The 27,785-nt window shown below is 44.9% G+C and overlaps 1 protein-coding gene across 2 annotated transcripts in view; it reads left to right on the plus strand.

Moving 5' to 3' along the window:
* EFR3B (EFR3 homolog B) overlaps window positions 1–27,785 on the plus strand; it is a 67,562-nt gene that overhangs the window by 32,858 nt on the left and 6,919 nt on the right. For both annotated transcript variants that reach the window (XM_036749525.1, XM_036749524.1), the window contains 16 exons: window positions 4,353–4,487; window positions 5,182–5,260; window positions 6,134–6,269; window positions 7,475–7,636; window positions 8,875–8,986; window positions 9,887–9,938; window positions 11,156–11,328; window positions 12,719–12,794; window positions 13,505–13,666; window positions 16,187–16,318; window positions 18,143–18,210; window positions 18,927–19,054; window positions 19,753–19,844; window positions 22,731–22,779; window positions 24,560–24,666; window positions 27,116–27,165. In XM_036749525.1, the coding sequence (XP_036605420.1) occupies window positions 4,353–4,487; window positions 5,182–5,260; window positions 6,134–6,269; window positions 7,475–7,636; window positions 8,875–8,986; window positions 9,887–9,938; window positions 11,156–11,328; window positions 12,719–12,794; window positions 13,505–13,666; window positions 16,187–16,318; window positions 18,143–18,210; window positions 18,927–19,054; window positions 19,753–19,844; window positions 22,731–22,779; window positions 24,560–24,666; window positions 27,116–27,165 (1,713 nt within the window). The remainder of the gene's footprint in view (window positions 1–4,352; window positions 4,488–5,181; window positions 5,261–6,133; window positions 6,270–7,474; window positions 7,637–8,874; window positions 8,987–9,886; window positions 9,939–11,155; window positions 11,329–12,718; window positions 12,795–13,504; window positions 13,667–16,186; window positions 16,319–18,142; window positions 18,211–18,926; window positions 19,055–19,752; window positions 19,845–22,730; window positions 22,780–24,559; window positions 24,667–27,115; window positions 27,166–27,785) is intronic.

The raw sequence follows: 27,785 nt of genomic DNA on the forward strand, positions 1-27,785 counted from the left end.
AGAGAGTCAGATTATTTTAGCACAGCAAGCCAGAGACAGTTTTGGGGGGAAATTTTTCTTTTTTGGTAAGATGCTTTTCCCGGGCTGTGGTTGCTGACTAAGGACTCACCTTCCCTGACCTTCCCTCCTCCCTTCCTGATGCCATTACAGGCTCCTTAAAAAGGCTGGCTCTCTTGATCCACCTAGCAACAGTGGCAGAGAATTAGAGCTAGAAGTTCCAGCTCTGGGTTCTGATCCAGGAGCTGCCACTGCCAAAGGGAGTTTGATTATTGCTGCCTTTTGTTATTTTATACCAGTGCATCTTACTGAGTCATCTCCCAAGAACCCTTCTTTGTCTCAAAGAAAAAGTGAAGTAAACTACATTTGGACTGGAGATTTGGGGGAGGAGGTATTCTCTTTTTTCTCTATGTGTCAGTGTTAAAAACCGTAAAATAGGAAAGTTATTTTTTTTTAATTAAAAATAAAGAAAAAGTGAGGTCCCATGTTTCCCCTTCCTAGTCTCCTCTTCTAGGCATGTGATTTCATAAGTTCTCTGAACTAGTGCTCATTGCCAACTGTTTTGCAAATTGTGGACTTAGGGAGCTGCCAGGGGCCACTGAAAGGTTCGATAATTTGCCAGGATTGCATAGACTGTATATGTCAGAGCAGGACTTGAACCCAGGGCTTCTAGGCTCTAAGGTCAGTCTTTGGTCTAAATAGCCTCGCTTCCTTATCTCATTTGTGTATTATAGTGAAGTGACAATGTGTGGTGGAGGCAAATGTGTTGTTTGGCCCCTGCTCTCTGTTAGTTCAGAACCCAAACTCTGAAAGGCAATTGATAATGAAACCAAGCACCCAGGAATATTAAGAAACTTGCCCAAGATACCTAACACAGGTAGTGTCTGAAACAGGATTTGAACCCAGGTCTTTCTGACTCCAGGTTCAGCAAGCAGTCTGTCTACTGGGCCATGTTCACCAGTTTGAGCAGAGGCAAGTTCCAAGTGTGGCAGAAGTTTCAAACAGCAAGACTGGAACAATTGGTCTCGAAGGGCTGGAGCCAGCAAGATGCCAACAGGGACTAGACAGGCTTTGCAATGAGTGCCCTCTAGTGGTTGATTATAGAACAGCAGCACACCGGCAGAGTCTTCTACAGGGACGGTGCTGTGGTCTGGCGAGCTGGGTTGGAGAACTAGGGGCAGACAGTTACCTACTTTGATCCATAGTCTTGTCATTAGAATGCTTGAATTGTATTCGGGTTCACATCCTCCTCTAGTATTTCCTGGCTGTGTGATTGTGGGCAGGTCACTTAACCTCCCCGAGACTCAGTTTCTCCATCTGTAAAATGGGGATAATAATGTCATTAGTATCTACCTCATGGGACTATTGTGAAACTCAAATGAGGTGTGATATGAAAAGTGCTTTATAAACTTTAAAATACTATTTAAATGTCAGTCATTATCACTGTCCAAGGATAAGAAGCAATAGTAACAGCAGGAATAACAATTCACACTTATATAGCACTTTACGATTTACAAATCAACCCTTGGGCAGGTCCGATTCCTTGGGTCTCGGCTCCCTCGTGCAGAAAATGAGATGATTGAGCTAACAGCCTCCGAGGCCCCTTTACCCCTAGGTCTGTGATTCTAAGGGGAAGGTCAGGCACATACTAGTATCTCCATTTTACAGATGTGGAAACTGAGGCTCTGAAAAGATATTTGCCCATGGTTACACAGCTAGTAAGCATGGGAGCCAGGATTCACACCTAGGTCCCCCGCCACCAAGTCCACCCTTCTGTTCCTTTATATCAAGCTGTCTGGAGCTCTGGTACTACTATAGAGTAACACCTGATGATGATTCCACCTCTTTTCTCCCTCCTACAATGGAAAGAGTGCCGAATTTGAAGCCGTAGGACCTGAGTGTTACAATACTGTCTCTACTAATCGTTTCCGTGGGCAAGTCACAAGGCCCCCAGATAGGCCTTCTCTTCTGTAAAATAAGGAGGTTGGTCTAGGTGACATCTGGGGTCTCTTCTTATTCTGAATCAATCAACCTATGATTCATTTTCTCATTCTTCCTCTCTTTCTTTTTCCTATTCTCTCCCTCCTTCTCTCTCTTTATTTCTCCTTCTCTCTTTCTCTTTCCCTCCCTTCACTCTCTCTTTCTTCTTCTTTCTCTCTCTCTTGCCTTCTTTCTTCCCCTCCCTTTTCTCTCTTTCTCTTCTTCTGTCTCCCTCTCCTCTTTCTCTTCCCCCTGCTCTCTTTCTCCTTCTCTCTCTTTCCTTCCCTGCTCTCTCTTTTCCTCCCTTCTCCCTCTGTCTTCCTCTCTTCTTCTTTCTCTCTCTCACTTTCTCTCTTTCCCTCCCTTTTCTCTTTCTCTTCCTTTCTCTCCCTCCCTTCTCTCTCTTCCCCCCTCCCCACCTCCTCAAACCCATTTCTTCCTTCTCCCTTGCCTATGCCTTAAAAACACCTGAGGGCGCTCATGGACTTGGCTTAGCCCCATTTTTGGCCCTCGAGGCTGAGGAAATTGCCTACCCTGACAAAAGTCTGCCCAGATCAAGGAGTGTGCTCTCATAGATAGAGCTCCAGGAAAGAAACGTTCTTGGCTTCCCTTAATTGCCTGCCCTTGTGTCTAATAACTTTCACTTCTCAAGCCTCACCACCTGTGTCGAATGCCCATTTCTTCTTGTGTGCTCAGTTGAATGAGAACAACCTTGAGGTTGAGGGTAGTGAGAAGTTACCGTAGGCTATGGAACCATAGGATCTTAGAGATGATCAACTCTAGTTTCCTCATTTTTCTGTTGAGGAAATTAAAATCGAATGGGAATGACTGCAAAGTCTTGTACCCTAGTTCCAAAAATTGACTTCATAAGTACAAGATGAGGGGGCTATGGTTAGATAAAAGTTTAAGAAAGATCGGGGGGTTATTAGTGGACTTCAAGCCTAACATGAATCAACAGCATGATATGGTACTCCCCCTCCCCAGAAGTGAACTTGTTTCTGGGCTGCATTAAGAGAAACATAATTTCCAAAAACAAGAAGGTAATAGTCCCTGTGTTTGCTTTCTTGGTAAGATCACCTATGTGATACGTTTAGTTCTGGAGAGCCATATTTTCTTTTAATTTAATATTTTATTTTTCCCCACTTACATGTAAAAAGAATTTTAACATTGTTTTTTTCAGATTTTGAGTTCTAGATTCTCTCCCTCCCTCCCCTCCCCCATTACCTCATTGAGAAGGCAAGCAGTTTGATATAGGTTATACATGTGCGGTCATGTAAAACACTTCCATATAAGTCATGCTGTGAAAAAAAAACACAGGCAAAAAAACCAACTAGAAAAATAAAGTAAATAAAAAGCATGCTTCAGTCTGCAGTCAGACTCCATCAATTCTATCTTTGGAGATGGAGAGCATTTTTTCATCATAAGTCCTTCAGGATTGTCTTAGATCATTATATTGCTGAAAATAGCTAAGCTATTCACAGTTGACCATCATACTGTATTGCTGTTATAATCCACTGTTCTCCTGGTTCTGCTCATTTTACTTTACATCAGTTCATGAAGCCTTTCCAGGTTTTTCTGAGAGCATCCTGCTCGCCATTTCTCATTGCACAATAGTATGGAAGACACATTTTAGAAAGACACAGAGAAACTAGGAAGCACCCAGAGGAGGGCAACCAGGATGGTCGAGGATCTCAAGCCTGTACCATATGAGGATTGCTGGAGAGAACTGGGAATATTTAGCCCAATAAAGAGAAGGTTTAGGGGATCAGGGCTGGGGTGGGGATTGAAGGGCCGTAATGTAGACAAGGGTTGAATTAGACTTGTTCTTTTTGGCTCCAGAGGGCAGAACTTGGAACAGTGCATGGAAGTTGCCAAGAGGGACATTTACTCTTAATATAAGGAGAAATTTCCTAATGGTCAGAAATAAGAGGATGGGCTGCCTGGAAGTGGGAGCTGGTTTCCCTTTCACTCAATGACCATTTGTTGGGCATGTTGCAGGGAGAATTAATTTTTTTTGAGGTTTTGGTTGAACTAAATGACTGTAAAAGTCCCTTCCAACTCTGAAATTCTGTGATAATTCCGACATCTAGCACAGCTCCTGGGACATAGCAGGTCCTTAATGAAGACTTGTTTAGTGGATGGATGGATGGATGGATGGATGAATGGATGGATGAGCGAGTGAATAAATGAATTCTGTGAAGCCCAGAGATGTACAGTGACTTTGGAAGGTTACACAGCTTGTTATTGGCTTACATGTGTAGGAGAAAGAAGTGAGGCATCTTTGCATCACAACCTGCTGCATCTCCTTTCCACCCACGTCTTTTCTCATCATTTTCAGTTACATCCTGACACCTACTTTGTTTGTGTTTCCACAGCAGGTCGCCCTCACCCTTACAGGCCACAGAGAAAGAAAAAGAGAGCCCAGCAGAGCTGGCTGAGAGATGCCTCCGAGAACTGCTGGGCAGGGCCGCCTATGGCAACATCAAAAATGCCATCAAGCCTGTACTCATGTGAGTTTCTTCCTGAATTCCACGGCTATAAGGAAAATTGAGATGCTGCAAGGTTAAGACACTTAACCTTTGAAATGCTCGAGCCCCTCAGACTCCCCCTTATTCCCTCCTTCCTGTGTGAAAGGAAAGAGGAGTTGCAGCTCCGCCTTCTGTGATCAGAAGAGACCAAGGGGTAGTCTAGGGTTACCCAGAGGCCACTGGCAGGATAGATTTATGAGTCTTCATTCTAACTCTGTCCTGTTGGTACATGTTCTCCTAATGTGTCCCACTTAACTCCCTACTCCAAGGGAGGGAGAAAGCATGCCTGGTTGGAGGAGTCAGTATCTTGACAGGCATCTGATTTGGAAGGGTGGTTCCAAAGGTCATAGATGTTCAGGGCCTTTACAGGGCAGGAATGGGGGCAGAAAGCCAGCTCCCTTCCTTGAATCCACAGCTGTTTGCCCCTCTGACCCCAATTCATGTCCTCACTCTAAGTTTTGGACTACTCCTATGTCCCCCTTGCTCCCCATCTTTTACTTCTACCCGTAAGCCCTTGCTTGCATATCTACAGAGCTGTATATTGGGTTGGGAATCAGGACCACTGTATTCTGCTAGGCCTCTTGGGTTAGGGGGAGGGTATTTCTCTACCCCAAACTAAGCTGATGCCACATAATACATCACACTCTTGTTTTTCCCATGTTTTCTCCCTCCACAGTCACCTAGATAACCATTCTCTCTGGGAACCCAAGGTGTTTGCCATCCGTTGCTTTAAAATCATCATGTATTCAGTTCAGGTATGGTGGCTCCCTCGGCCTAGAGCTATGCTGCATATAGCCGGCAGGAAGTAAGACTCCGTAGAGGTAGTGGGCACGATGCCTCATGTGGTGGCTCTTAGCTGAGTTTTCTAAGCCAAGTTATCTCCCATGGCAGTGTGACTTTGGGCTAGGTACTTTAAGCTGTGAGAAGATGATGGTGACATATGACATGAAGCTGAGTTGTCCAGAAAGAAATAGGGTGGCCACGATAACCTGGCTTTGTCACCGACGTGTCACACTAACTGGGATGAACGAGAGGCTGGAATTCAAAATGCCTGAGCTTTCTGCTGTTGACCCGCCTTGGGAGCTCGCATTCCCCCACTGCCTCGGTTCAGTTTATTCAGAGGAGAGTAGCTCATTTCAGGAGCGGGGTCTTAAAAGCCTCCTCGCGGGGCCCGTGGCTAGATTTCAGGGGATCTGTGAACTTGGATGGGGAAAATTACATCTTTATTTAAACTAGCTTCTAATCTAAATTGATCTTTTTCTTCAGTTATTTAAAGAATTATTCTGGGGCAGCTAAGTGGCGCAGTGGGTAGAGCCCCAGTCCTGGAGTCAGGAGGGCCTGAGTTCAAATCCAGCCTCAGACACTTGACACACGTACTAGCTGTGTGACCTTGGGCAAGTCATTCAACCCCAATTGCCCTGCCTTCCCCCCTCCAAAAAAATATTATTCCAAGAAGCTGTCCGTAGACATTAACAAAGCTGCCAAAAAGGTCAAGGACAGAAAAAAAGGATAAGAGCCCTTGGGTTAGAGGATGAGGACCCTAGGACTTACAGGAACAGCCTAGCCTGGTGAAGATGGGCAGCAGTTGGGGTCAGGGCCAGTGCCATCCCCTCTCATCTCCCTCCCAGCCCCAGCATTCCCACCTCGTGATCCAGCAGCTCCTGAGTCACCTGGATGCCAACAGCCGCAGCGCAGCCACCGTCCGGGCGGGCATCGTGGAGGTCCTGTCTGAGGCAGCTGTCATTGCTGCTACTGGCTCTGTGGGTAAGGAGAATGCCAAGGGAAAGAAGACAGCTGGAGCTTAGAGCCCCTTTTGAAGAGGCGAAGAAGAGAATTTCCTTTGGCCAGATACTTTCTTCCAATTCCTATTGTTAAAAGAGAGGGTTAAAAAGGTCTCCAAGCCTGACTCCTCACTCTCACTCAGCCCCACATTGCCACATCTTTTCATTTCTATCTCCTCATCTCATACCTGTCATCTTCTCTCCGCTCACATGACCAAGAGGCCCTCGTTGCTTCTCACCTGAATGGCTTCAGTAGCCTCTTAATTCATCTCCTTTAAAGTCTCTCCCCACTCTGATCTGTTCTGCACACATCCATCAAAGTGGTTATCCTAAAGCAGGCCTGTCCAAAATGCAGTGCGATTTATGCAGCCCACCTACAAGTATAGAAATTCACATAAATGCTTTAATAAATGAAGCTGAGCTACTGCAGCGCTCTCACGAAAATGGCAAATCAAAATATATTGTCTATTGTTTCAATAAAAACCTAAGATTGGACAGCCCTGTCCTAAAGCATAGATCCGACCATGTTACTCCCCTAGTCAATAAACCCCAACAGCTCCCTGTTACTCCTAAGATCAGATATAAGCCCCTCTGTTGGGCATTTAAGGTTCTTCACACCCTGTCCCCATCCTACCTCCCTAATCTTAGTGCATACCATTACCCTCCATGCATCTGACAGGCTAGTCAAATTGGCTGCCTTGCTCTTCCTCACACTATACTCCATTTCCCTCTGTGCCTCAGTTTCCTAATTTGTAAAATGAGGTTAGGTGGTCTTTGAGTTTCCTTCTGTGACCCTCTGCTTCTAAGGATGCTTGGAAGAACATTTCATTTACTAGCGGTCTATAACTGGGTTGCGTTATGTATAATGGATAGAGTGTTGACCCTGGAATCAGGAAGACCTGATTTCAAATCTGGACTCAGTAGTTGTGGGCAAGTCTGACCCCTCACACTGGGCAAGTCACTTAATTCCATTTGCCTCAGTTTCTTCATCTGTAAAATGAGCTGGAGAAGAAAATGGCAAACCACTCCAGTATTCCTGCCAAGAAAACCCCAAATTGGGTCACGAAGAGTCAGACACAATTGAAAAATGACTGTACAAGAAATGGCTGGGTTGCATTATGGGAAGGGGAAGGTAGAGGGGAATGCCAGGCCTTACTTTCTCCTTTCTTCTCTCACTACCTTCTTCAGGTCCCACAGTGCTGGAGATGTTCAATACTTTGCTGAGGCAGCTGCGGCTCAGCATCGACTATGCCCTGACTGGCAGCTATGATGGAGCCATCAGCGTTGGCACCAAGATCATCAAGGAGCATGAGGAGAGAATGTTCCAGGAGGCCGTGATCAAGACCACTGGTGTGGGACTGATGGCTGGCCTGTGGGGGTGGGGAGGGAGCCCCTGAGGCAGGGATCAGTGTCATCCTGAAGGATGAGACTTCCAAGAGCAATTCTTCACCTCCTTCCTAAACTTTGTGTCAGGGGAGGAGGGGCAGGCCCTATACCTTCCACAGCTTGTTTAATGAATCTAGCTATTTTTTTTTGTTCTGGAGTAATGTTGATAAAAACCTGGAAAGTTTTCTATAGGCATGGAGAAACAGACAGACAGACACACACAGAGAGGAACAGAGAGAGAGAGAGAGAGGCAGGCTGTCTTAATATAGATCTTAAACAGGGCTTGAGGTAAGAAAACAAAAAGTCACCCTCCCCATACCTGATTTTAACACAAGAATTTATTAAGTACCTGCTGTATGCTAGGCACTGGAGGATGCATAGACCAAACTGTAACAGTCTCTGCCCTCAAGGAGCTTATGTTCTGTTTGGAAACAATACATTCCCTCTCTCTGCCCCTTAGTACCTGTAAGTCCTTGAACAATCAACAAGCAATTAGTGCCTGCCAGAAATGAAACAATCCCTGCTTCCTAGAGGAGACAACATGCAAATCTAACAAGTATATGCAGCATAGATACAAAATGAATGTGAGGTAGTTTAGGGAGGCCATTCCTCTCTGCACCTCAGTTTCCTCATCGTAAAACGAGGGAGTTAGACTCAGTGATTTCTGAGGTCCTTCTATCTCTTAAGTCTGGGAACCCATGAACAAGTAAACAGAAATGCAAAGTTATGCAAATTAATTTCAAGGGAGAGGGAGAGAGAGCACTACCAGTGACTTCTGGTTTCAATAGGTAGGAGGGAGGGGTGAAGGGGGAGAAAGAAGGGGGAGAGGGAGGAAGGGAAAAGAAGAAAAAAGAGGGTGACAGCGCTTGAACACTGAGTTTCCAGCTATTCAGACGTGTGGGAGTAGAATTAAAGGAGAACATTGCTCCCCAGACCTTTAGCCCTGATTTTAACACAATTACAGCGGTTATACCTTGAGAATCCCGAGATGGAAAAAGCTCTTCAGTCATCTAGTACATTCCCTCCTCCCTCAAGGCAGTAAGGTTTCTAACCCCTTCCAAAGAATTGTTTTTCTTGCTCGTTCTCCAAAGTTTCACAACATTGCTGAGCAATATTCTGTGTAGAAGGGCCTCACCATGTGAAGCCTCCCATCTTTACAGCCCAGCTAGAGTTCACCCTCTCTGCCCTGCATCCCCATCTAGGATCCTTTGCCAGCACACTGCCCACCTATCAACGCTCTGAAGTAATGCTTTTCATCATGAGCAAGGTCCCATTGCCCTCTCTCCATCACCCCGTGGAGACTGGAAAGACCGGGTGAGTTCATCAAAACCTCTCTTTTTTTCCCTTCATCCCTCAGTTTCTAATTTTCCGGATTTAACTTGACTAGATTCTCCTCTCCTCCTGACCACCCTTCTTCTGATCTTTCCTTCTTTAGCTCTGGCTTGATTTCTCTTCCTTCCTCCCTCCCTCCCTTTTCCTCTCCCTTCCTCCCTCCCTGCCTTTTTCTCTCCCTTCCTCCCTCCCTCCCTTTTTCTCTCCCTTCCTCCCTCCCTGCCTTTTTCTCTCCCTTCCTCCCTCCCTCCCTTTTTCTCTCCCTTCCTCCCTCCCTGCCTTTTTCTCTCCCTTCCTCCCTCCCTGCCTTTTTCTCTCCCTTCCTCCCTCCCTGCCTTTTTCTCTCCCTTCCTCCCTCCCTCCCTTTTTCTCTCCCTTCCTCCCTCCCTGCCTTTTTCTCTCCCTTCCTCCCTCCCTGCCTTTTTCTCTCCCTTCCTCCCTCTCTCCCTTTTTCTCTCCCTTCCTCCCTCCCTTTTTCTCTCCCTTCCTCCCTCCCTCTCTTCCTCCCGTCCTTCCCCTTTCTCTTTTCTTTCTTGTCCTCTGCTCCTCACTCTTGCTTTTGGAATCACTCAGCTGTTTGGGGCCTCCTGTTGTTGTTGTGGCTTCATTCAACACAGCTGCTGTTTTGCTCCCCTCCCCTCCCCTCCCCTCCCCTCCCCTCTCCCTTCACCTTTTGCTAAGGGATCTCAAAGGATGTTTCTTCAGGTCTGGGAGGATCCTAGCTGCTTCCTGATCTGGGCCTCACGGCTCTAACTCTGCTAGATGACCTTTGTTGAGAGCTGAGCTCTAAGGGGTGGGAGTTGGGCTAGCAGAAGGGAATGCTGCCAAATTCAGCGAGTGCTCCTATGTCGACATTCTGGTGTTTGTGTCTCTGGTCCATAGGGAGAACAGGAACCGGCTGACCCAGATCATGCTGCTGAAATCCCTCCTTCAGGTAAGACTGCCCTGTCCCCATGTTGTAAGTAAGGTCTTACAACATGAGGTCTCTGTCCTCATGTTGTAAGTAAGATCTTCCTTCTAAGAGCTCAAAAATAACATTTGCTTTTCCATGATCCCTTTTGATTTTTCCTCAGAATACTTGCCCTCCTTACCCCTGCTTCTCTCTCCCCAGCATATAGGTCTTTTTCCTTTGGCCTGTCTTCTTCCCAGCTCCTGTCTTTAGTTCTCAGATATACCCCCTCCTTTTTATTGCTAAAGCTCTCAGCTCAGCCCAGGCCTTGATCACCTCACCAATGAAGTACTAGATCACTTGCTCTTATTATCTTGACGCATTCCAATTCATTCTACACATGAACCTCTATGACAACTTTCTGGTAAACACAATTTCCCTCATTTCACTGCCCTGCCTTAAAGCCTCCCTATTAAATCTATTGTTTCAAAACAAGTTCTTCCTCTGGGACAGTGAAGGCCTCCACTTACTGCTTTCAAATAGAGTATAAGCTCCTTGAGGACAGGAAGTACTTGTATTTTTGTATGTTCACTGCCCAGGTACGGGCACGTTGTCGTGGTTGTGGTTGTTGTTGCATTGTATCCAACTCTTCGTGACCCCATTTAGGGTTTCCTTGGTAAAGATACTGCAGTGGTTTTGCCATTCCCTTCTCCAGCTCATTTTACAGATGAGGGAACTGAGGCAAACAGGGTTAAGTGACTTGCCCAGGGTCACACAGCTAGGAAGTATCTGAGGCCGGATTTGAAGTCAGATCTTTCACTGTGCCACCCAACTGCCAAAAATGTTGAGGATCGTAGCACTGCATGGGAGGAGACACACGGCTGCCCCCACCCCAAGCTCCGGGAATGGGTGGGATGGGACTCAGAAAAGAGTTTTTAAGTTTAATTCCCATTGCTTGTTCCACATCAGCTGTTAGAGTGCTGGGCCTGGAGTCAGGATGACCTGGGTTCAAATCCCTCCTCAGACTAGCTGTGTGATGCTGGGCAAACTGGTAAACTCTGTCTGCCTCAGTTTCTTCAACTATAAAATGGGGATGATAACAGTACCTACTGCCCAGGATTGTTGTGAGGGTCAAATAAAAGTGCTTCACGTAGCGCCTGGCACCTAGTAGGTGCTATGGAAACTTTTATTCCCTTCCTTTCCATTTCCCCCTTCCAAAAAGAAAGTATCCTTCAACGTTTCCTTTCTTGGCCACCTGGCAGGTATCCACCGGCTTCCAGTGCAGCAACATGCTGACCGCCCTGCCCAGCTCCTTCCTGGACCGGCTTCTTTCGGCCGCTCTCATGGAGGATGCTGAGATCCGCCTCTTTGTCCTGGAAATCCTCATCAGCTTCATCGATCGTCATGGCAACCGCCACAAGTTCTCCACCATCAGGTGAATGGGATGTCCTTTGGGAATGAGGGGTCAAGGGCCCCTCTCCACCTGATCCTAGGGGTTTCACACTCTGGCAGAACACACCTGTGAAATTTGAAGAGGCTTGTCCACCGAGGAAGCCTGGACACACCTCTGTAAAGACAATAGAATGTCATAGCAGAAAGGTGGTGCAGTGGATAGAGTGGTGGGCCTGGAGTCCTGGAAGCCCTGAATTCAAACCCACCCTCATACACTTATTAGCTGTGTGACCTGGGGCAGCTACAAAGTGGCTATAATAATGGCACCTACTTCCCAGGGTCACTGTGAAGATGAAATAAAAGGTTTGTAAAGGACTCAGACGATGCCTGGCGCACATTAGGTGCTGTGTCAATTCTGGCTAGTGTTACTGTTACTGTCATCATGGTCATTTCTCATGGGCAGAGGCTGCGTGAGGGATAGGAATAGTCAGTGACCCTGGGATTGGGCCAGATGGGTAGACGGGAAGGGAAAACAGGAGAGATTGCCATGAGTATGGGGGGCTGAGGGATTGAAGGAAAGGGGCGAAGGCTAAAACATGGGAGAGCTGGGAGGAAAGAGCAAAGTCAAGGCTGGAGAGCTTCCCTTGCCTCAGGGGGTCAGAAGGGAAAAGAGGAGGCGGTGAATGTGGAAAAGCACTGGGAGGCGGTAGGTAAAGAGAATGGAAGAGAAATCTGGGAGAAGATGGGCCAAGGAAAATGAAGACAGCTGGGGTACAGTGGGAAAAGTGCTGGGTTTGGCTCAAACCTTGGTCCGCATCCCCGCTTTAATCCTTGCTGCCAATGTGACTTTGATCAAGTCACCGTACTTCCAGGGCCCTGGTTTTCTTGTCTGGATGATGACAGGGATGGACTAGAATCAAGGGTGGGGAATCTGCGGCCTTGAGGCCACATGTGGCCCTCTAGGTCCTCAAGTTTTACAGAACAAATCTTTTTATTAAGGGAATTTGCTCTGTGAAGTTTGGATTCAGTCAAAGGGCCTCACTTGAGGACCTAGAGGGCTACGTGTGGCCTCAAGGCCACAGGTTCCCCACCCCTGGACTAGATGTCTTCTACGGTCCCTTTAAACTTCCTATGAACCTAAGAACCAGGATCATGGAATCATATCATCACATTGCTGTTCGACCTTCATTTTCGAAGAGGACCAATGGCATCATGAGGGAGATATCTTGACTCGTGTGAATTGGATAGAAGTGAAGCAGAGCTGTGCAAAGTTCTCAGCCTCCCTCTTTCCTCCAGTCAAATGAAGGTGATGTTTGGAGTGAGGTAGAAATTGCTAGGGCTTTGGAACCCAGAAAGTGGAGAGGAGAGGACAGTTACTTATGAGTCATCTAGCATCCAAGTAGTACTCTACCCCTCATTTCCTCTCCTCGCAGCACCCTCAGTGACATCTCAGTCCTAAAACTGAAGGTGGACAAGTGCTCACGGCAAGACACTGTGTTCATGAAGAAGGTATGCAAACCTGCCCCCCCCCTCCCAAGGCTGTTGTAACCCCTGCCCATCCCTACTTCCACATCTGGCTTCCTAACCTAGGTCAGGTCTTTTATTAGTAGTTTATTTTTAGTTTTCAACATTCATTTCCATAAGTTTTAAATTTTCTCCCCCTCCCTCCCCAAGACTTAGGTCAGGTCTTAAGGCAGTATCTATAAATGACCTCTCTCCCTCCCCAAACTTCCAGATCCCTAAGTTCACTTATTGACTTTTCTCCTTACTCAAGAATCCTGCCTTTCTTTTTCTCCTTCACCCCTTGTGAGTTCTCCTCACTCTTGTCACCTCCTTAGAAGTGCCTAACTCACATGGCCAGCTTTTCCTTCTTTGTGTGACTTTCAAGAAGGACCTAGCAGAAGGTTAGCCTTAGCACTGAGCTTCAGACTGAAGGACACCTCTGGTGGACCCACCTCTGAACCAGGCCCTCTAGTCCTTCCCTAGAATTTGTCTCTGGGGGAAAATAGGGAATAACCCAACCCATGTCTGCTTTGAGCCTGTCCGTACAATCAAGCTTCCAAGCTCAGTTCTTGGTGCCTTCTCTTGGAGGCACTGACTCCCTTGAGTGATATGTTCTCGCTGCCTTCTCCTGGAGAGCACCGACTGCCTTGGGGCACCCTCCAGGCTGAAGGCAAATCTCCCATCCTGCTCTTTGTGTCTCATTGCCCCACTGGCAGCACTCTCAGCAGCTCTACAGACACATCTACATGAGCTGCAAGGAGGAGACGAATGTTCAGAAACACTACGAGGCTCTTTACAGCATGCTGGCGCTCATCAGCATCGAGCTGGCCAATGAGGAAGTGGTGGTGGACCTCATTCGCCTGGTGCTGGCTGTCCAGGTGAGGCCATATTGGTAAAGAGCCAAAGGGAGAGAAAGTGCTGCGCAAAGTCTGGAATTGGGATGACAGGGAGGACCTCTTTGGGGAAAGCACCAGTGAGTTTCCAGGGAAGTCATGACGAAAATGACATTTGGTTCATTTAAACACTTATTAAGTGCCTACTATGTGCTTGGCGCTGGGAATACAAAGATGAAAATGACAACTATCCCTGCCCTCAAGGAGCTTATGTTCCCTTGGGAGGAAACATTTACATAGATTAGCAGATATAAAATATAGATGTAAAGCAAATTTGAAAGGATTAATTTCAGTGGTTGAGGGGCCACTAAGGGGCTGGACTAACAACTAAGGAAATTAGGAAAGGCCTCTTGAAAGAGGTGGTACTTGAACTGAATCTTAAAGGGATTCTTGAAGGTAGAGATGAGGAGAGAGAGCATTCCAGGCAATGCAAAAGCATGGTGATGGGAGATTGCTTGTCCTGTCCTGGAGATAGCAGGGAGGCCAGTTTGGCTAGAGCATAAGAAGACCGAGATGATGTTTCTCATCACAAGGAGGGTGATATGAAGTGAGCCAGATTGTATAGGACTTGAAATGACAGAGGAGTTTATATTTTGATCCTAGAGGAAGCCACTGAAGCTTCTTCAGCAGGAAAATGGCATAGTTAGACCTGTGCTTTAGGAATATGCCTTTGGCAGCCATGAGGGGGATGGGTTAGAGAAGAAAGAGGCTGTGTATGGGGAAGCAATGAAGATGCTGTGACAGTAATCCTAGTGAGAAATGAGGATGCCCTGCAGTAGGATGGTAGCTGTGAGAGTGGGGAAGACAGAATGGATTCAAGAGATATTATGGAGGCTGAGTCTCCACTTCCTGCCACCCACCAATCTGTGGTTTTAACATTCCCCTTTGTTTTGCCATCCCGCAGAGGCTGCCATTGGGTTACCTCCTTATTTGTGGGACAGCTTTGGACGTTCCAAGGTCCACTAGTCTGTTCTAGAGATGTGGGTTGAGAAAAATCCATGGATTTTCCTCTTCAAGACCTGGGCAAGTTTCTTCAGTGAAAGGCTACCAAGAGACCCTCGTCCATACACACACACACACACACATACACACACACACACACACACACACACACACACACACACACACACACACACACGCATGCACACATCTATCTGCCCTTGTCCCAAACTCCTCCAAAGGGATGAATCTGGGCCTCTTAGAAATCTTTCAGAGTTTTTTATGAATCCTAGGGGACCTTAAAACCAATTTACTTCCTTGAGAGGATGACTTAGACTTCCTAAACTAGCCTAGACCTGGAATATAACCTTTGAGACAGCTACAGACTAGGAAGGGTTCCTTAAGCCCACTTATGCATAGGCCCAAAGATCTAGGTTGTACCCTAGGATCTACCCTTGCACTCAGTGGCATCCCCCAAACAGCCCCCCAAACAACCAATTCTCCATCATCCACTCCTTCTAGCCTGGCTTATCTCTCATTGTGAGGTAAAAATGGGATTTCTGTGGCACAGTGTGTTCCATGACAAGCTTCCATGATGTTCTCTTCTCTGCAAGTGTGGTTAAACCTTAGTAATTTATATGTGAACAAGAGACTGCCTAGCTTATCATTGCTGATAAGGTCCTACTTAGCTTCCAGTTTCCTAATCTACATACCTTTCAAAGCCAGAATCAGCAGAGGGTAGAAGGTAGGATGGGAGAGGGGTGTCTTTCCCTTCCTCAGTCAGCTGTTCTTATTCTGATAAGTGGCGGGCTATCTCAGTTTAAGGAGGGAGGGAATCTCAGCCCCCACAAAGGGACTGATGGCCTTTTAAATGAATTGGACAGCGTCCTATCTAATAGAATGAATGTTGTCAATGTAGCATGAAGAATAGCAAGAAGATGATGACGAAGAGGGCTGTCGAGGATGCAGAAAAGTAGGAAGGAGGTTGAAGGCAGCATTGAAAAGTTGGGAAAGTCACTGACCTCAAGATGCTCTAGCCGAATGAGGCTCTTGTTACCAAAAAATGATGAAACCTTCATGCACCTGCTTTGTTTTGGATACTCTACAGTGATTCAAGTGGCCGTTTCCCCCATCCTCTTACAAGTTATAGTTTATAAACCGGGAAGGACTTCAGAGCTAAAACTAGGATGGAGTGGCTGTGGCTTTGCCACAGGGTAACATACTTGAGGGTGCTGAAGACACAATCTTTCAGTAAAATGATAAAAAAAAATTTAGAAACGATAAAGTTTAACAAATAGTCTGCTGACTTAATAATATCCTAGAGTCTCTGGCTTCCCACAGTGGGGCAATGTCCCAAGGTCTTATATTTCCCTTTCCTAGTCGATCAAGGTTGTGTTTTATGCTGGTTGTCCCTGACATAAAAAATTGCTAGTTATGATTCAGGGATGAATCCTGGAAAAAGTAAACTTTCCAGAAAATGGTAAGGTAAATTGGATGGTGTGTGGCAGGATTTGGTAGAAGGTGTGGACTAAATATCCTTGTGGGTTTGTCTTTGTGTTGGCATAGGAAGTGGCCCATATCAATGAAGAAAATCTGCCTGTGTACAACCGCTGTGCCCTCTATGCTCTAGGAGCTGCCTACTTGAACCTCATCAGTCAGCTTACTGCTGTGCCTGCTTTCTGCCAGCACATCCATGAGGTTGGTAGCCCTGTCTAAGAATTTGCTAAGCCTTTTTTTTCCTTTTCCCACGTGTTTTTTTTTGAGGCAATGGAGTTAAGTGATTTGCCCAGGGTCACACAGCAACTAAGTGTCTGAGGCCAGATTTGAACTTGGGTTCTTCTGATTCCAGGGCCTGTGTGCTATTCACTGCCCCACCTAGCTGCCCTTTCCCTCGTGCTTCTGAGCGCTCAGGAGACCCTTGGCTTTGTGAATCTCCCAGGATCACACACAATTTCACAAGCATTTATTAAGCACCTACTACGTACCTGGTTCCAGGGGATACAAAGGCAACACCGAAGTAGTTCTGGCTGTCATGAAGCTGACTTTTTTGGCAGGGATAGAACATGTACACACTTAAATTATGTATAAACGCATACGAAGAAATTTATTAGAGGGAGAGAGCTTTAATAATTGGGAAATCGGGAAAAGCCTTTTGTGAAGAGGTGGTACCTGAGTGGTACCTAGAAGGGGGAGGGGGAATAGATAACATGCACTTATAACAGCTAAGCACTTGTGCTAAGCACTTTACAAACATGATCTCCTTTGATCCTGACAACAACCCTGGGAGGTTGGTGCTGTTACCATCCCCATTTTATAGTCGAGGAAACTGAGGCAGAGAAGTTTAGTGACTTGCCCGTGTCACATAGCCAATAAGTGTCTAAGGCCATATTTGAACTAGGATCTTCTGACTCCACGCCCAGCACTATATCTCCCATGCCAGCAGAAGGAAATTTATGGATGCTAAGAAGTGAATATGAAGAAAGAGAACATTCTAAATGAGGGGGCACTGTGTTAGCAAAAGTGCAGAGGTGAGAGATGACATGTCACGTAGGGGGAAGAGTCAGCAAGCCAGTTTGATTGGAGCAGCGAGGCCGTGAAGTGGGGGTAACACTGGCTGATGGAGAGCCGGATCATGAAAGATCTTCTGTGTTACTAGACCAAAGATTTTGTACTTTTCCCTGCCTAGATTGGAAGAGGGGGGAAGGAGTGTACCTGGGGAAAGCACAATTGTTAAGGAATCAGTATGCTGGATGGCCTCTTCTATTATTTCTGCCAGGAATAAATCTAATTCCTAATAATAAAAGAGAGAAACAGCTTGGTGAAGCCCTGCATTTTGAGTCAGAGGACCTGAGTTCAAATCCTAGCTCTCCTTATTATACTGTGTGACCTTGGACACGTCATTTCAGCCAAGTCCGAGTTTTCACATCAGTAAAATGAATAGGTTGAATGAGATACTCTCTAAGTTCAAAATCCATGGTCCTGTAAGTAGATCATTGTAGTGTATTCCCCTTGCTAATCACAAATAGTCTAGTAAAGCATCCCTATATACTGATACCCAGCATGTTCCATCCTCTGTAACCTAACCACCTTTCAGTTCCATGGCAAAAAAAAAAAAACTGGCAGAAAGGAATGAGCAAACACAGGGTCATATGTCACTGCCCAGTGATACCAGAGGTGCCTTAACAGTTCACTGTGTCACAATACAACTGGTTGCTAAATGACATTCATAGTGGTTTTTTCATAGTTGAAGGAGATAGGGCAAAGTAGAAACTGGCCCTCGAGGATTTAAGATGACTGAAATGTCATCGATGATACTAGAGGCCACTTAACATTTCTTAGGCCGCTTGGAACATCGGCATTTCTCTGAATTTCACACCGATGCTTTGCAGTCCACTCTTTTGAGGAAATTGTGGTAGGAAATGGCAAAAAAAGAAACAAGAGACCCTGATGTCACCTGTGTCTTCTGAGCTCATTCTCTTTCTTAGACCCAGCTCTGTTTATCGATTGCTTCCCACATTCCAGGTTATAGAGACCAGGCAGAAGGAAGCCCCATACTTGCTCCCAGAAGACGTGTTTGTGGAGAGACCCAGGTGAGAAGGTGGCCTCTGTTGGATTCAGAGATGATGGAGGTACCTATTAAAATGAGAGAAGGCGCCCTAAGTGCAAGGGAGAACATCCAGCCCTACAGATACCCAGATAATTGACAGAAAGGAGAACAAAGTAGGATAACTCCCTCCTCCACCATACGTGCATTGGAGCGCATGCGCGCGCGCGCGCACGCACACACACACACACACTTTAGTGTAGGGGTCCCAGGTTGAGTTTCCTGGTCTCTTATTCTTACACAAGCCTCAAGCACCAGGTGGCTTGCCATCCTTTTATGTGCCATAATGGGTGAGACAGTCTTAAGAACATCGACCATACTCGTAGGGGAGTGAATTCTGGAAGGATCACCCTTGGTAAGACATTATCCATGTACCATATCAGCACTACATAGGGGACCCTTTGCCTACAGGGTGATGTTATTGCCTAAAGGGTGCTATATTGCCTGCAGAGTAATATTACTTTCATCTCTTACAGATGCTTAAGGGAAGCATCACCTTAGTTTATGCCTTATCAATCATCTGGCTACTCATCTGGTCCTGGAATCCTAGACTAGTGGCCTAGAGCACAAAAGTTCAAAAGATCTGGCTTCCTTTTTTGGATAAAGAAGACCAGAAGGACATAGTGGGAGTGTACGGCTCTCCCATTTGTCCATGTTTCTGCCTTCTTTCTTCCTCTCCTCTTTCCCATTTGTTTCTTTCAGGTTGTCCCAGAGCCTCGACCAAGTGGTGATTGAGCTCCTCTTCCGTCAGAGTAAGATCAGTGAAGTCCTGGGGGGTAGTGGCTACAATTCTGACAGGCTCTGCACACCTTACATCCCTCAGCTGACAGGTAGGAATTGGAGTACAAGGACTTCCATTCTCATCCCCCTCACTTTTCCCAGCTAGGGCTTGGTCCACAGGTTGCCTTCCTTGGCAACCCTTCCTGACACTCAGAGCTTGTAAAGACCTGAGGAAATCCATAGTAAGAAATCTGCTGACTACATTGGGGGTTTACCCATCAGTCCAGCATCTTTAGGGGTAACATGTTCGAGGAATAACCTGGCCTATGGTTAACAAATCTCATACCAACTGAGATTTGCTAAACCTTCCCCAGTCAGAGGATGGAATCTCCTAAAGATCTCTAACCAGACCTCTTGGGTTTCCTGTTTCCATTAAACAGAAGGGAAATCCAAGCCCTAGAGAGTCAAGTCCCCGTCCCAGATGGGCTCAGAAAATCTGGAGCAGAGCCCAAGTTCCAACAAACTCCCATTACACTTCAAAATCTGTGCCTCACCCTGGAGTGCTCCCTGGCTGGGCTATTCTCTCTATTAGCATTTGTGTGTGTGTGTGTGTGTGTGTGTGTGTGTGTGTGTGTGTGTGAGAGAGAGAGAGAGAGAGAGAGAGAGAGAGAATGAATCAGTAAAGGTTTAAGGGGGAAGGAGGGAGAAGTTTTAAGAGGGCAGGGAGAACAATCCTTGGGGATCTCAGTGCCTAGTTCTCATGGCTTCCTCCAGATGCTTTGAGTTTTGGGATATCCTTCTTTTCCAGATGAAGATCGTTTGTCCAAGAGGAAGAGCATTGGTGAAACCATTTCCCTTCAGGTGGAGGTAGAATCAAGGAACAGCCCAGAAAAGGAAGAGGTAAATTACTTTCTTTTCTTATGTACCATCCTGACCAGGAGAGGGAGCTAGTTTACCTTTTCTCTTCACATTCAACTATATACTGTTTTTGGACTTTATTTCTGTGTCCTCTTAAATCCATATTGCTTAGTAGCACAGTACTTGACACGGAGTAACTGCTTAGTAAATACTTTTTATTCATTAATTTATGTATGTAAAACAAATTTCTGTTAAGTGAATCCTGTTTTCCTACTGATCCCTATTATAAAATCAGTGATATGTGCTACCAATTGGGTTCAGTTCAGTGAACATTTATTAAGGACCCCCCTTGTGCCACGCACTGTGCTAGATGCCAGGTATGTAACTATAAAAGTGTAAGAGTACTGCCCACAAACTTGCAGTCTATTTGAAAGATTATTTGCTGTAGGATTTCATTTTTAAAATCATACTTTAAAATGAGAGGTTTCAAGCTATAAGGGAACCTCAGAGACCATTTCATCCAGCTCCCCCTTTTTACAGATGAGGACATGGAATTATTTCCTTCTGCCCTGTGTCAGATTCTGCAAAGAACCAAGACTCTGTGACATGATAACAATAGTAACAGCAAAAATAAATGCTTATTAATTAATTGATTATTTAAGGGTCTTTGGCCAACCTAGGCAACCTCTTGGTCTCCTCAATTTTAGGCCATGTAGTCTGATCTTTATAAACTTCTCAGACCAGTTCTGCATGTAATTTAAGACCATGAGTCTTTAGGGATTCTGATCAGTTTACAGAATTTACCTCAGGTCCTCCCCACTTGCTAGGCCCAACTCCTCTTCCTCTCTTTTTCTTCTCCCCCACCCCCATCAAGGAGGCTAACAGAACATCAGTATCTCTCCAAGTGATAAGTACCTTCCATAACATGAAAAGTCAACTCAAAAGGAAAGCCAAAAAGAAATGAAAGATCAATAAATTTATGATTGGCTTTAAGCCATTCCTGAAGTGCAGCATGTGGGCCACTGCTGCTACTGTTAGTCTCAAAATAAACACATATACCTCATTATGTATGATAAATTTATCACTTATTCCAAAACTAACAATTTTTTGACTGAAGGACAACCGAGTCTCAGTTCCCTTGTTCCCCATTCCCTGTTCTTTCCTTTTCCAGGTCAGAAACAGAAGATGAAGAAAATATCACATGCTTCTCTCTGTCCAAATATATCCTACATCAAAGCCCATAGTGATTTCCTTTCAATCACAAAAAGTTACCTTAGCAACCACGTTACTAAGCAAAGAGAGAGCTCTTGCATTTTAATGGAGGGAGACAATCCATATGGGGGAATAGTCGATAGGGGAAAGTTTCTTATCCTTTATCTCTTGTCTTTTGCCCCTTTCTACATTCTTTTAAAATGCTTAATTAGCCTTGGATCACTTCTTTGCTAAGCCTATAATTTTCAGAATGGTGGTCATGCCAACATATTTCTTAAAGGTACCTAATCCTTTTTTTCTGTTCTAAATATCTTAAACTGACTCAAACAGATTTTAAAAACAGATAACATAGTGGTCTCCTCACATAAAGTTTGATAAAACTGGGTTGGTAATGAATACAAAAGACAGATTCTTTGTGGGGGTCTTTCTGAAATAGAATTCTAAGCCAGCCCTTAATCCTGCTGTTAGGCTTTCTGCTATATGGTGGCAAAGAGGATAGGGTGAGGGAATTGATGACAAATCTTTCCTATTAATGGGGAGCCAAATGCCATTATCATAGATCTAGAGGCGGGAACTTGCTTCTTTCTTTTGAGGGTCAGTGACTCATAGTGACTCACTTTCTTAGCTAAGCTTTCTGATCTAAGTCAAGGTCTAATCAAACTGCTCCCTCCTAGCCAATCTCTGAAATTTTTTCCCTGAGGACTGATATTTTATTTTTTTATTGATTATTTTTAATTTTCAACATTCACTTTCATAAGATTTCGAGTTCTAATTTTCTCCCCCTTGCCTCCCTCCCCCTTCCCAATACAGTGTGTAATCTGATATAGGCTCTACATATGCATTCATATTAAATATATTTTCACATTAGTCATTTTGTAAAGAAGAATTAAAACCAATGGGAGGAACCACAAGAAAGAAGAAACAAAAAAAAGAGAGAGAGCATATAGTCTGCTTCAATCTGCATTCAGCCTCCATAGTTCTTTCTCTGAATATAGATAGAATTTTCCATCATGAGCCTTTTGGGGCTGTCTTAGACCCTTGCACTGCTGAGAAGAAGCTAAGTCTATCAAAGTTGGTTATTGCACAATGTTGTTCTCACTGTGTACAATGTTCTCTTGGTTCTGCTCACTTCACTCATGTTAAGTTCAAGTTTACATGCAGTTTGTGTTAGTCTTTCCAGGTTTTTCTGAAGTCCTCCTGCTCATCATTTCTTATGGAACAAAGTATTCCATCATATTCATAGACTACAAATTGTTCAGCCATTCCCCAATTGATGGGCATCCCCTCAATATCCAATATCTTGGCCACCACAAAAAGCGCTGCTATAAATATTTTTGTACAAGTGGGCCCTTCTTCCCATTTTTATGATCTTTTTGGGATATAGACCTACAAGTGTTATTGCTGGGTCAAAGGGTAATGTGTGTGTGTGTGTGTGTGTGTGTGTGTGTGTGTTTGTAGACAGCTGGCTAGCGTTGCATACAATGGGGCTGCCTGGTCCCTGGTAGGTGTCTCACCACTCTAGAAGAGTATCTCATATTAGGGATGCCCTCCTGCCAAATTAAGTGGCTTTTACTGTCCTAGCCTGGGACTTAGGTAGATGAGGGCACTAGGGAATTCCAAAGCCAGGAAGACCCCAGTATCCTTGGGCATCTCCTTCCTCCTTTCACCTTTCCTAAGAAAGCTAAGCTTCAAAAACATCATCTCTTTTCTCTACAGAGAGTGCCCGCTGAGGAGATTACCTATGAGACCCTAAAGAAGGCCATTGGTAAGTTAGGACCACTGAGGTTAATGGGAGATATGTATATGGTGATCAAATGTCTTATATTTTTCCTGTATAGTTCCAATTTCAAGAATAGAAAAGTACTTTTTTTCTTTCCTTCTTTCTTCCTATCACCTTCATTGCCAAATATATCCCTTTCTCTTCCCCTACTCGTAGAGCCATATCTTGTTATGAAGAATTTTTTAAAAGTGTGTCTGTGGGGGAACAATTCAACATAACTAACAAATATACCCATTGATTCTAATAGCATATGTAATGTTCTACACCCACAGTCCTCAACTTCTGCAAAGAAGGGAAGCAGATATGTTTTTTCCTCTCTTTACTGGGGGCAGGTTTGGTCTTTGTAATTAATTATATGGTGTTCAAAAGTGCCCTTTCATTAAAGCTTCATAATGAATATATTTGTCAGATTTTTGATTCAGAAAATATATTTTCTGTAGAAATAATTGAGTTATACTGTTCACATTGAGTCATGTTGGTGAGTTTTCCATTCCAGCCCTTAATCCTGCCGTTGGGGTTTCTGCTATATGGTGGCAAAGAGGATAGGGTGAGGGAATTGATGGCAGTCGATGTGCATTGACAGTCAAATCCATGGTCCTGAGACGGAGATGCTGAGCGGGTGCTGTGTCGATGGCAGCATTCCATCAAGACAGTTCAGTGACTGTGGGATTCAAATGTCTGTACGTCCAAAAAGCCATTTGTGAGCTCTGTCAGCCCGGATAGATCTGTCCACACTTAATGGGTCGAGGCTTAGGCATACAGATCTATGTTTGCGGATGAGGAAGTATCTACCAGCATTTATGGTGGGTGGCTTTCCATTGTAGTTCCTTGGAAACCTACCTGTATTTGTACACTATGGGCTGGTGCTGGGCAGAATTGGAAAGGAGGTGTCACTGATCTCTAGCCTCCTATTATAAAACTACAGACTAATAGAACATGTAGGATGGAAGGTACCTATTCCATCCCTTCACTTTATAGATGAGGAAACTGAGGACCAAAGAAGTCATGTGATTTGCTTACGGTCATACAGTGAGTTAGTGACAGACTCAGGACTAGAGCTCTGATCTCCTGACTCTCTCCTTTCTCCCTTTTGCCTCTGCTCTTTCTTCCAGATGTCCTCATGTTGTGCCATGGCTCAGGGCCCCATGTTCTAGGTGTTCCCTACTTTTTCCCCCTATCTCATTCTCTCAGAATTTTCTAGGTAATAATAATATACTTTGCCTTTTTTGTAACACTCGATTGTCTACAAATTTATTTCACACATATTTTCACACTTGAGAATTGCAACAGTTTGAAGTGACAGGGCAAATGCCATATAGTGTTCCCATTTTATAGAGAAAGAAACTAAACTGAAGCCATGACTTGCCCAGGATGATACAGCTCATTAATGGCAAAGTTAGGTTTGGAATTTTTGTTCTTTAACTCCAAATTCGGGGTTCTTTCTACCTCATGATACCTATTCAATATGGTGTGAATCACTGGCTGAGTTCAGTTGTTTTTTAGTCATATCCATCTCTTCGTGACCGCATTGGGGGTTTTCTTGGCAAAAATACTAGAGTGGTTTGTCATTTCCTTCTCCAGCTCATTTGACAGAGGAAGAAACTGAGGCAAACAGAATTGAGTGACTTGCTACAGTCAGTAAGTTTCTGAGGTCAGATTTGAACTCAGGAAGATGAGTCTTCCTGACTCCATGGGCAGTGCTCTATGCACTGTGCCACCTAGCTGCCCATTCCCAAGGTACTAACTTAAGCTTCCTGTACTCCAGTGGATAGTGTGGCCGTGGAGGAACAAGAGCGTGAGCGACGGCGGCAGGTGGTTGAGAAGTTCCAGAAGGCACCTTTTGAGGAGATTGCTGCCCACTGTGGGGCCCGGGTGAGTGTGGAAGCCAAGAGGAGATTGGTGTCTAGCCCTTAGGGCTAGCAAGGATCAGCACTGAACTTTAATACCAAACAGAAGCTTGCTCGGCTTCTCCTGTGCCCTCCCCTGCCCCCAACCCCATTCCTCATAGGAACAGGGTGACCCATCAGGGATGGATCAACACTAGTATTTTTTCTGATATTCGTAACTCGTCATCATCTGGTATCAGTGAAGTAAAGAACATCATTAGACACGTTGGAACAAAAAACGCTACTCACTTGCCAAGAGATGCACATGTATGACCTTAGGCAGATGTGGATGGCTTGAGATCACCATTGTTAAAAGGAATACTCTCAGTAATGGAATCATAGCTTTCTTGGAGTATTTGAGTTGAGTACCATCCCCCAAAGTACCAAGAGAGCCCCATCATTGTTCAGTCTTTTGGGTCAATTAATTTGGATATGGAGTTACAAGGTAGAGAAACCTTAACCAGTAGCTCCTTCTCTCAAGAAGGCAGCCATGGTGAAATAATATGGGCACCTCAGGAGACAAATGACTGAGACTGCCAAGTTCTATGATGATTGGCAAAACTGACCATGTCAGGAATATCTAGGAATTGAGACTGGTTTTCTTAGAAACAGGGATCATGGAGGAAAGATTTGAAGGAAAAAACAAAGTGGCTTGGTGAATAAATATACTGAAGTTTTTTAAGAGAAAGCAATCAGTGGGAAGATGTTTCAGAGGGAGAAGAGAGAAGATAGTTTATTTTTTTTAATACTTCATGCTTTCCTGATTTCATGGCTATGGGTACCCTCTCCCCCAAAGCAGATTGAAACGCTTTATGCCACCATGGATGGCCTTCATGAACTGGTATGGCCAAAATTTGAGGGGCCGTCAGTAACAAAAACAATGTACAGCTCGTTAATGGCAAAGTCAGGTTTGGAATGTTGTCCTCTAATTCCAAATTAAATGCAAAAAATCTCGCATTTCTCTCCTCCTCTTTCAACCAGTGTTCTCTTAGCCCATGTTACCCTAGTCTTTTTATCCTCATCCTGGGAGGCAGAGGATAACTATTTTCCTGAAGCAGAAAGGGAATGGGGCAGGAAGGTGGGAAGAGGTTTTTCCCTAGGTCACTGAACAAGATCAGTCAGTCCCAAGAAGATAAGCTCCTTGAGGACAGGAACTATTTCATTCTTTCTCTACATATACCCAGCACCTAGCATAATGCCTGGCACACAGTAGGTGCTTTATAAATATTTGTTAAGTTGTATTGACTCCATTCTTCTTTCTCTTGGTCAATGATTCCATGCCGTCACCTTTGAATGACTTACTTGGCTCCTTTAAAAGAATTTTTTGGTTGGAACCTCTATTTTCTTTGACATAGACATCTCCCATTGAGGAAATCCCCTCTACCACTGCATATAAGCAACTTCTCCTCAATTTATAGTCGTTGAGAGTTGCCTGAGGGCCCTGAGACTTACCTAGGCTCACATAGCCAGTATGTGTCAGAGGTAGGACTTGAGTCTAAGTTTTGCTGACTCTGAGGCCAGCCCCCCTATCCTCTACACCATGTTGTCTCTCTCTAGTTGGCTTTTAAAGAGGTAGGTACCAAAGATCTCTCTGGTATGCCTTTCCCCATGTCCCCATGCAGACCAAAGCCCAAACAGATTGCTACCTCTTATAGGCTACAAGAGAAATCATTTTTTTCTATTTATTAATAACCAATTATTAAATTAGGATCCAGGGTTTTTCTCCTGTGTTTCTTCATTGAGGCCTAGCTCCTGTGGAAGGCCAACCTCTGAAGGACATGACTGATTGAGATTAACCCTAACCCTCTGGGAACATGCTCTTAGATCTTGGGCTGGACCCCACCCAACTGGGGACCTTAATTCTGTTCAAAATGTAAACAGAACCCAGTCTAGGCAAGTTCTTATCCTGAGGAAATGAGCTCCTGTCCTTGTACCCCTCCATTAGAATTTAGGATGACCCAGCTCATGAAGGAGAAGGCTAGCCAGAGTGGTCCAGGTGGAGAAGGATTACCCTGTCCAAATTGCCGGAGGTGGCTGAATCTCATGACCAAGCCTCAGCAGGAGAAGCTGAAGACTTCTAACCTGCTTCCTCATTAAATGTCCACCAATCAGTTGATTTTCAGTTGTCAAGGGGATCTCCTTCCAAGCATTATTTAAGACTTTCAGGCTCTCTGTGTCTTTTGTCTTTGGTTATCAAGAGAAACCACTGATAATTTATTTATTAGCTAGCCTAACTGATAAATTGATTGTTAATTACTCAGAAACTGTCTCTTGGGGTTTTCATTCATCACAACTAGCAGAGCCAGAATCCAACATCAAAGGGAAAAGTGTCCCTCCCTTGACCCTCTAGCCTTAAGCTGGCCACAGGAACCTGTGGTGTAGTGATATGGTCAGGGCCCTCAAGCTCACCTTCCATCCATTTCTTTGGTGTACAGGCATCCCTGCTGCAGAGCAAGCTCAACCAGATCTTTGAAATCACCATCCGGTAAGTGACTGTGGGCAGGAGAGTTTGCCCTCTGATCTTTCACAGGACCCTTCCCTCTGGGATTGTCATGTGTTGCTTCTGTTCTCTGGAAGGCCTAGAACTTGTTCCTTTTCATAATCTGGAGCTGAGGGCCTTAATCTATACTGAGTGACTATTGGGGAAGGAAAGATGGCAGTGAATTAGGAGATGGTTTCAGGAAAAGAACCCAGAATGGCTCTATGATTATGGACTTCATAGTGAATTTAACCTTACATGAAAAGTCCTGGAACACAACATAAAAACATGGTTGCCCATGAAATCATAGGATCATAGAGCTAGAGTTAGAAGAGGCCTCAGGGGCCATCTAGTCCAACCCATTCATTTTATAGATAAGGAAACTGAGGCTCAAGGAGAGAAAGTAGTAGGCACTACTTGCCCGAAGCCACACAGGTAAGCATCAGAGGCAAAATTTAAACCCAGACCCTCTGACTGCAGAGTTAGTCTGCTTTCCCCTAGATCCCAAGTCCTTTCTCTGATTAAAGTCCTCAATTGAATTTATGCATCAGGAAGGCTTCATCTTCATGGATGTGGTCTCTGTGATTAGGGATCTGAGTCTTCTCCCACATTTACCCTAGATGAAG

This window comes from Trichosurus vulpecula, chromosome 3, assembly GCF_011100635.1.
Source record: "Trichosurus vulpecula isolate mTriVul1 chromosome 3, mTriVul1.pri, whole genome shotgun sequence".
Lineage (NCBI taxonomy): Eukaryota > Metazoa > Chordata > Mammalia > Diprotodontia > Phalangeridae > Trichosurus > Trichosurus vulpecula.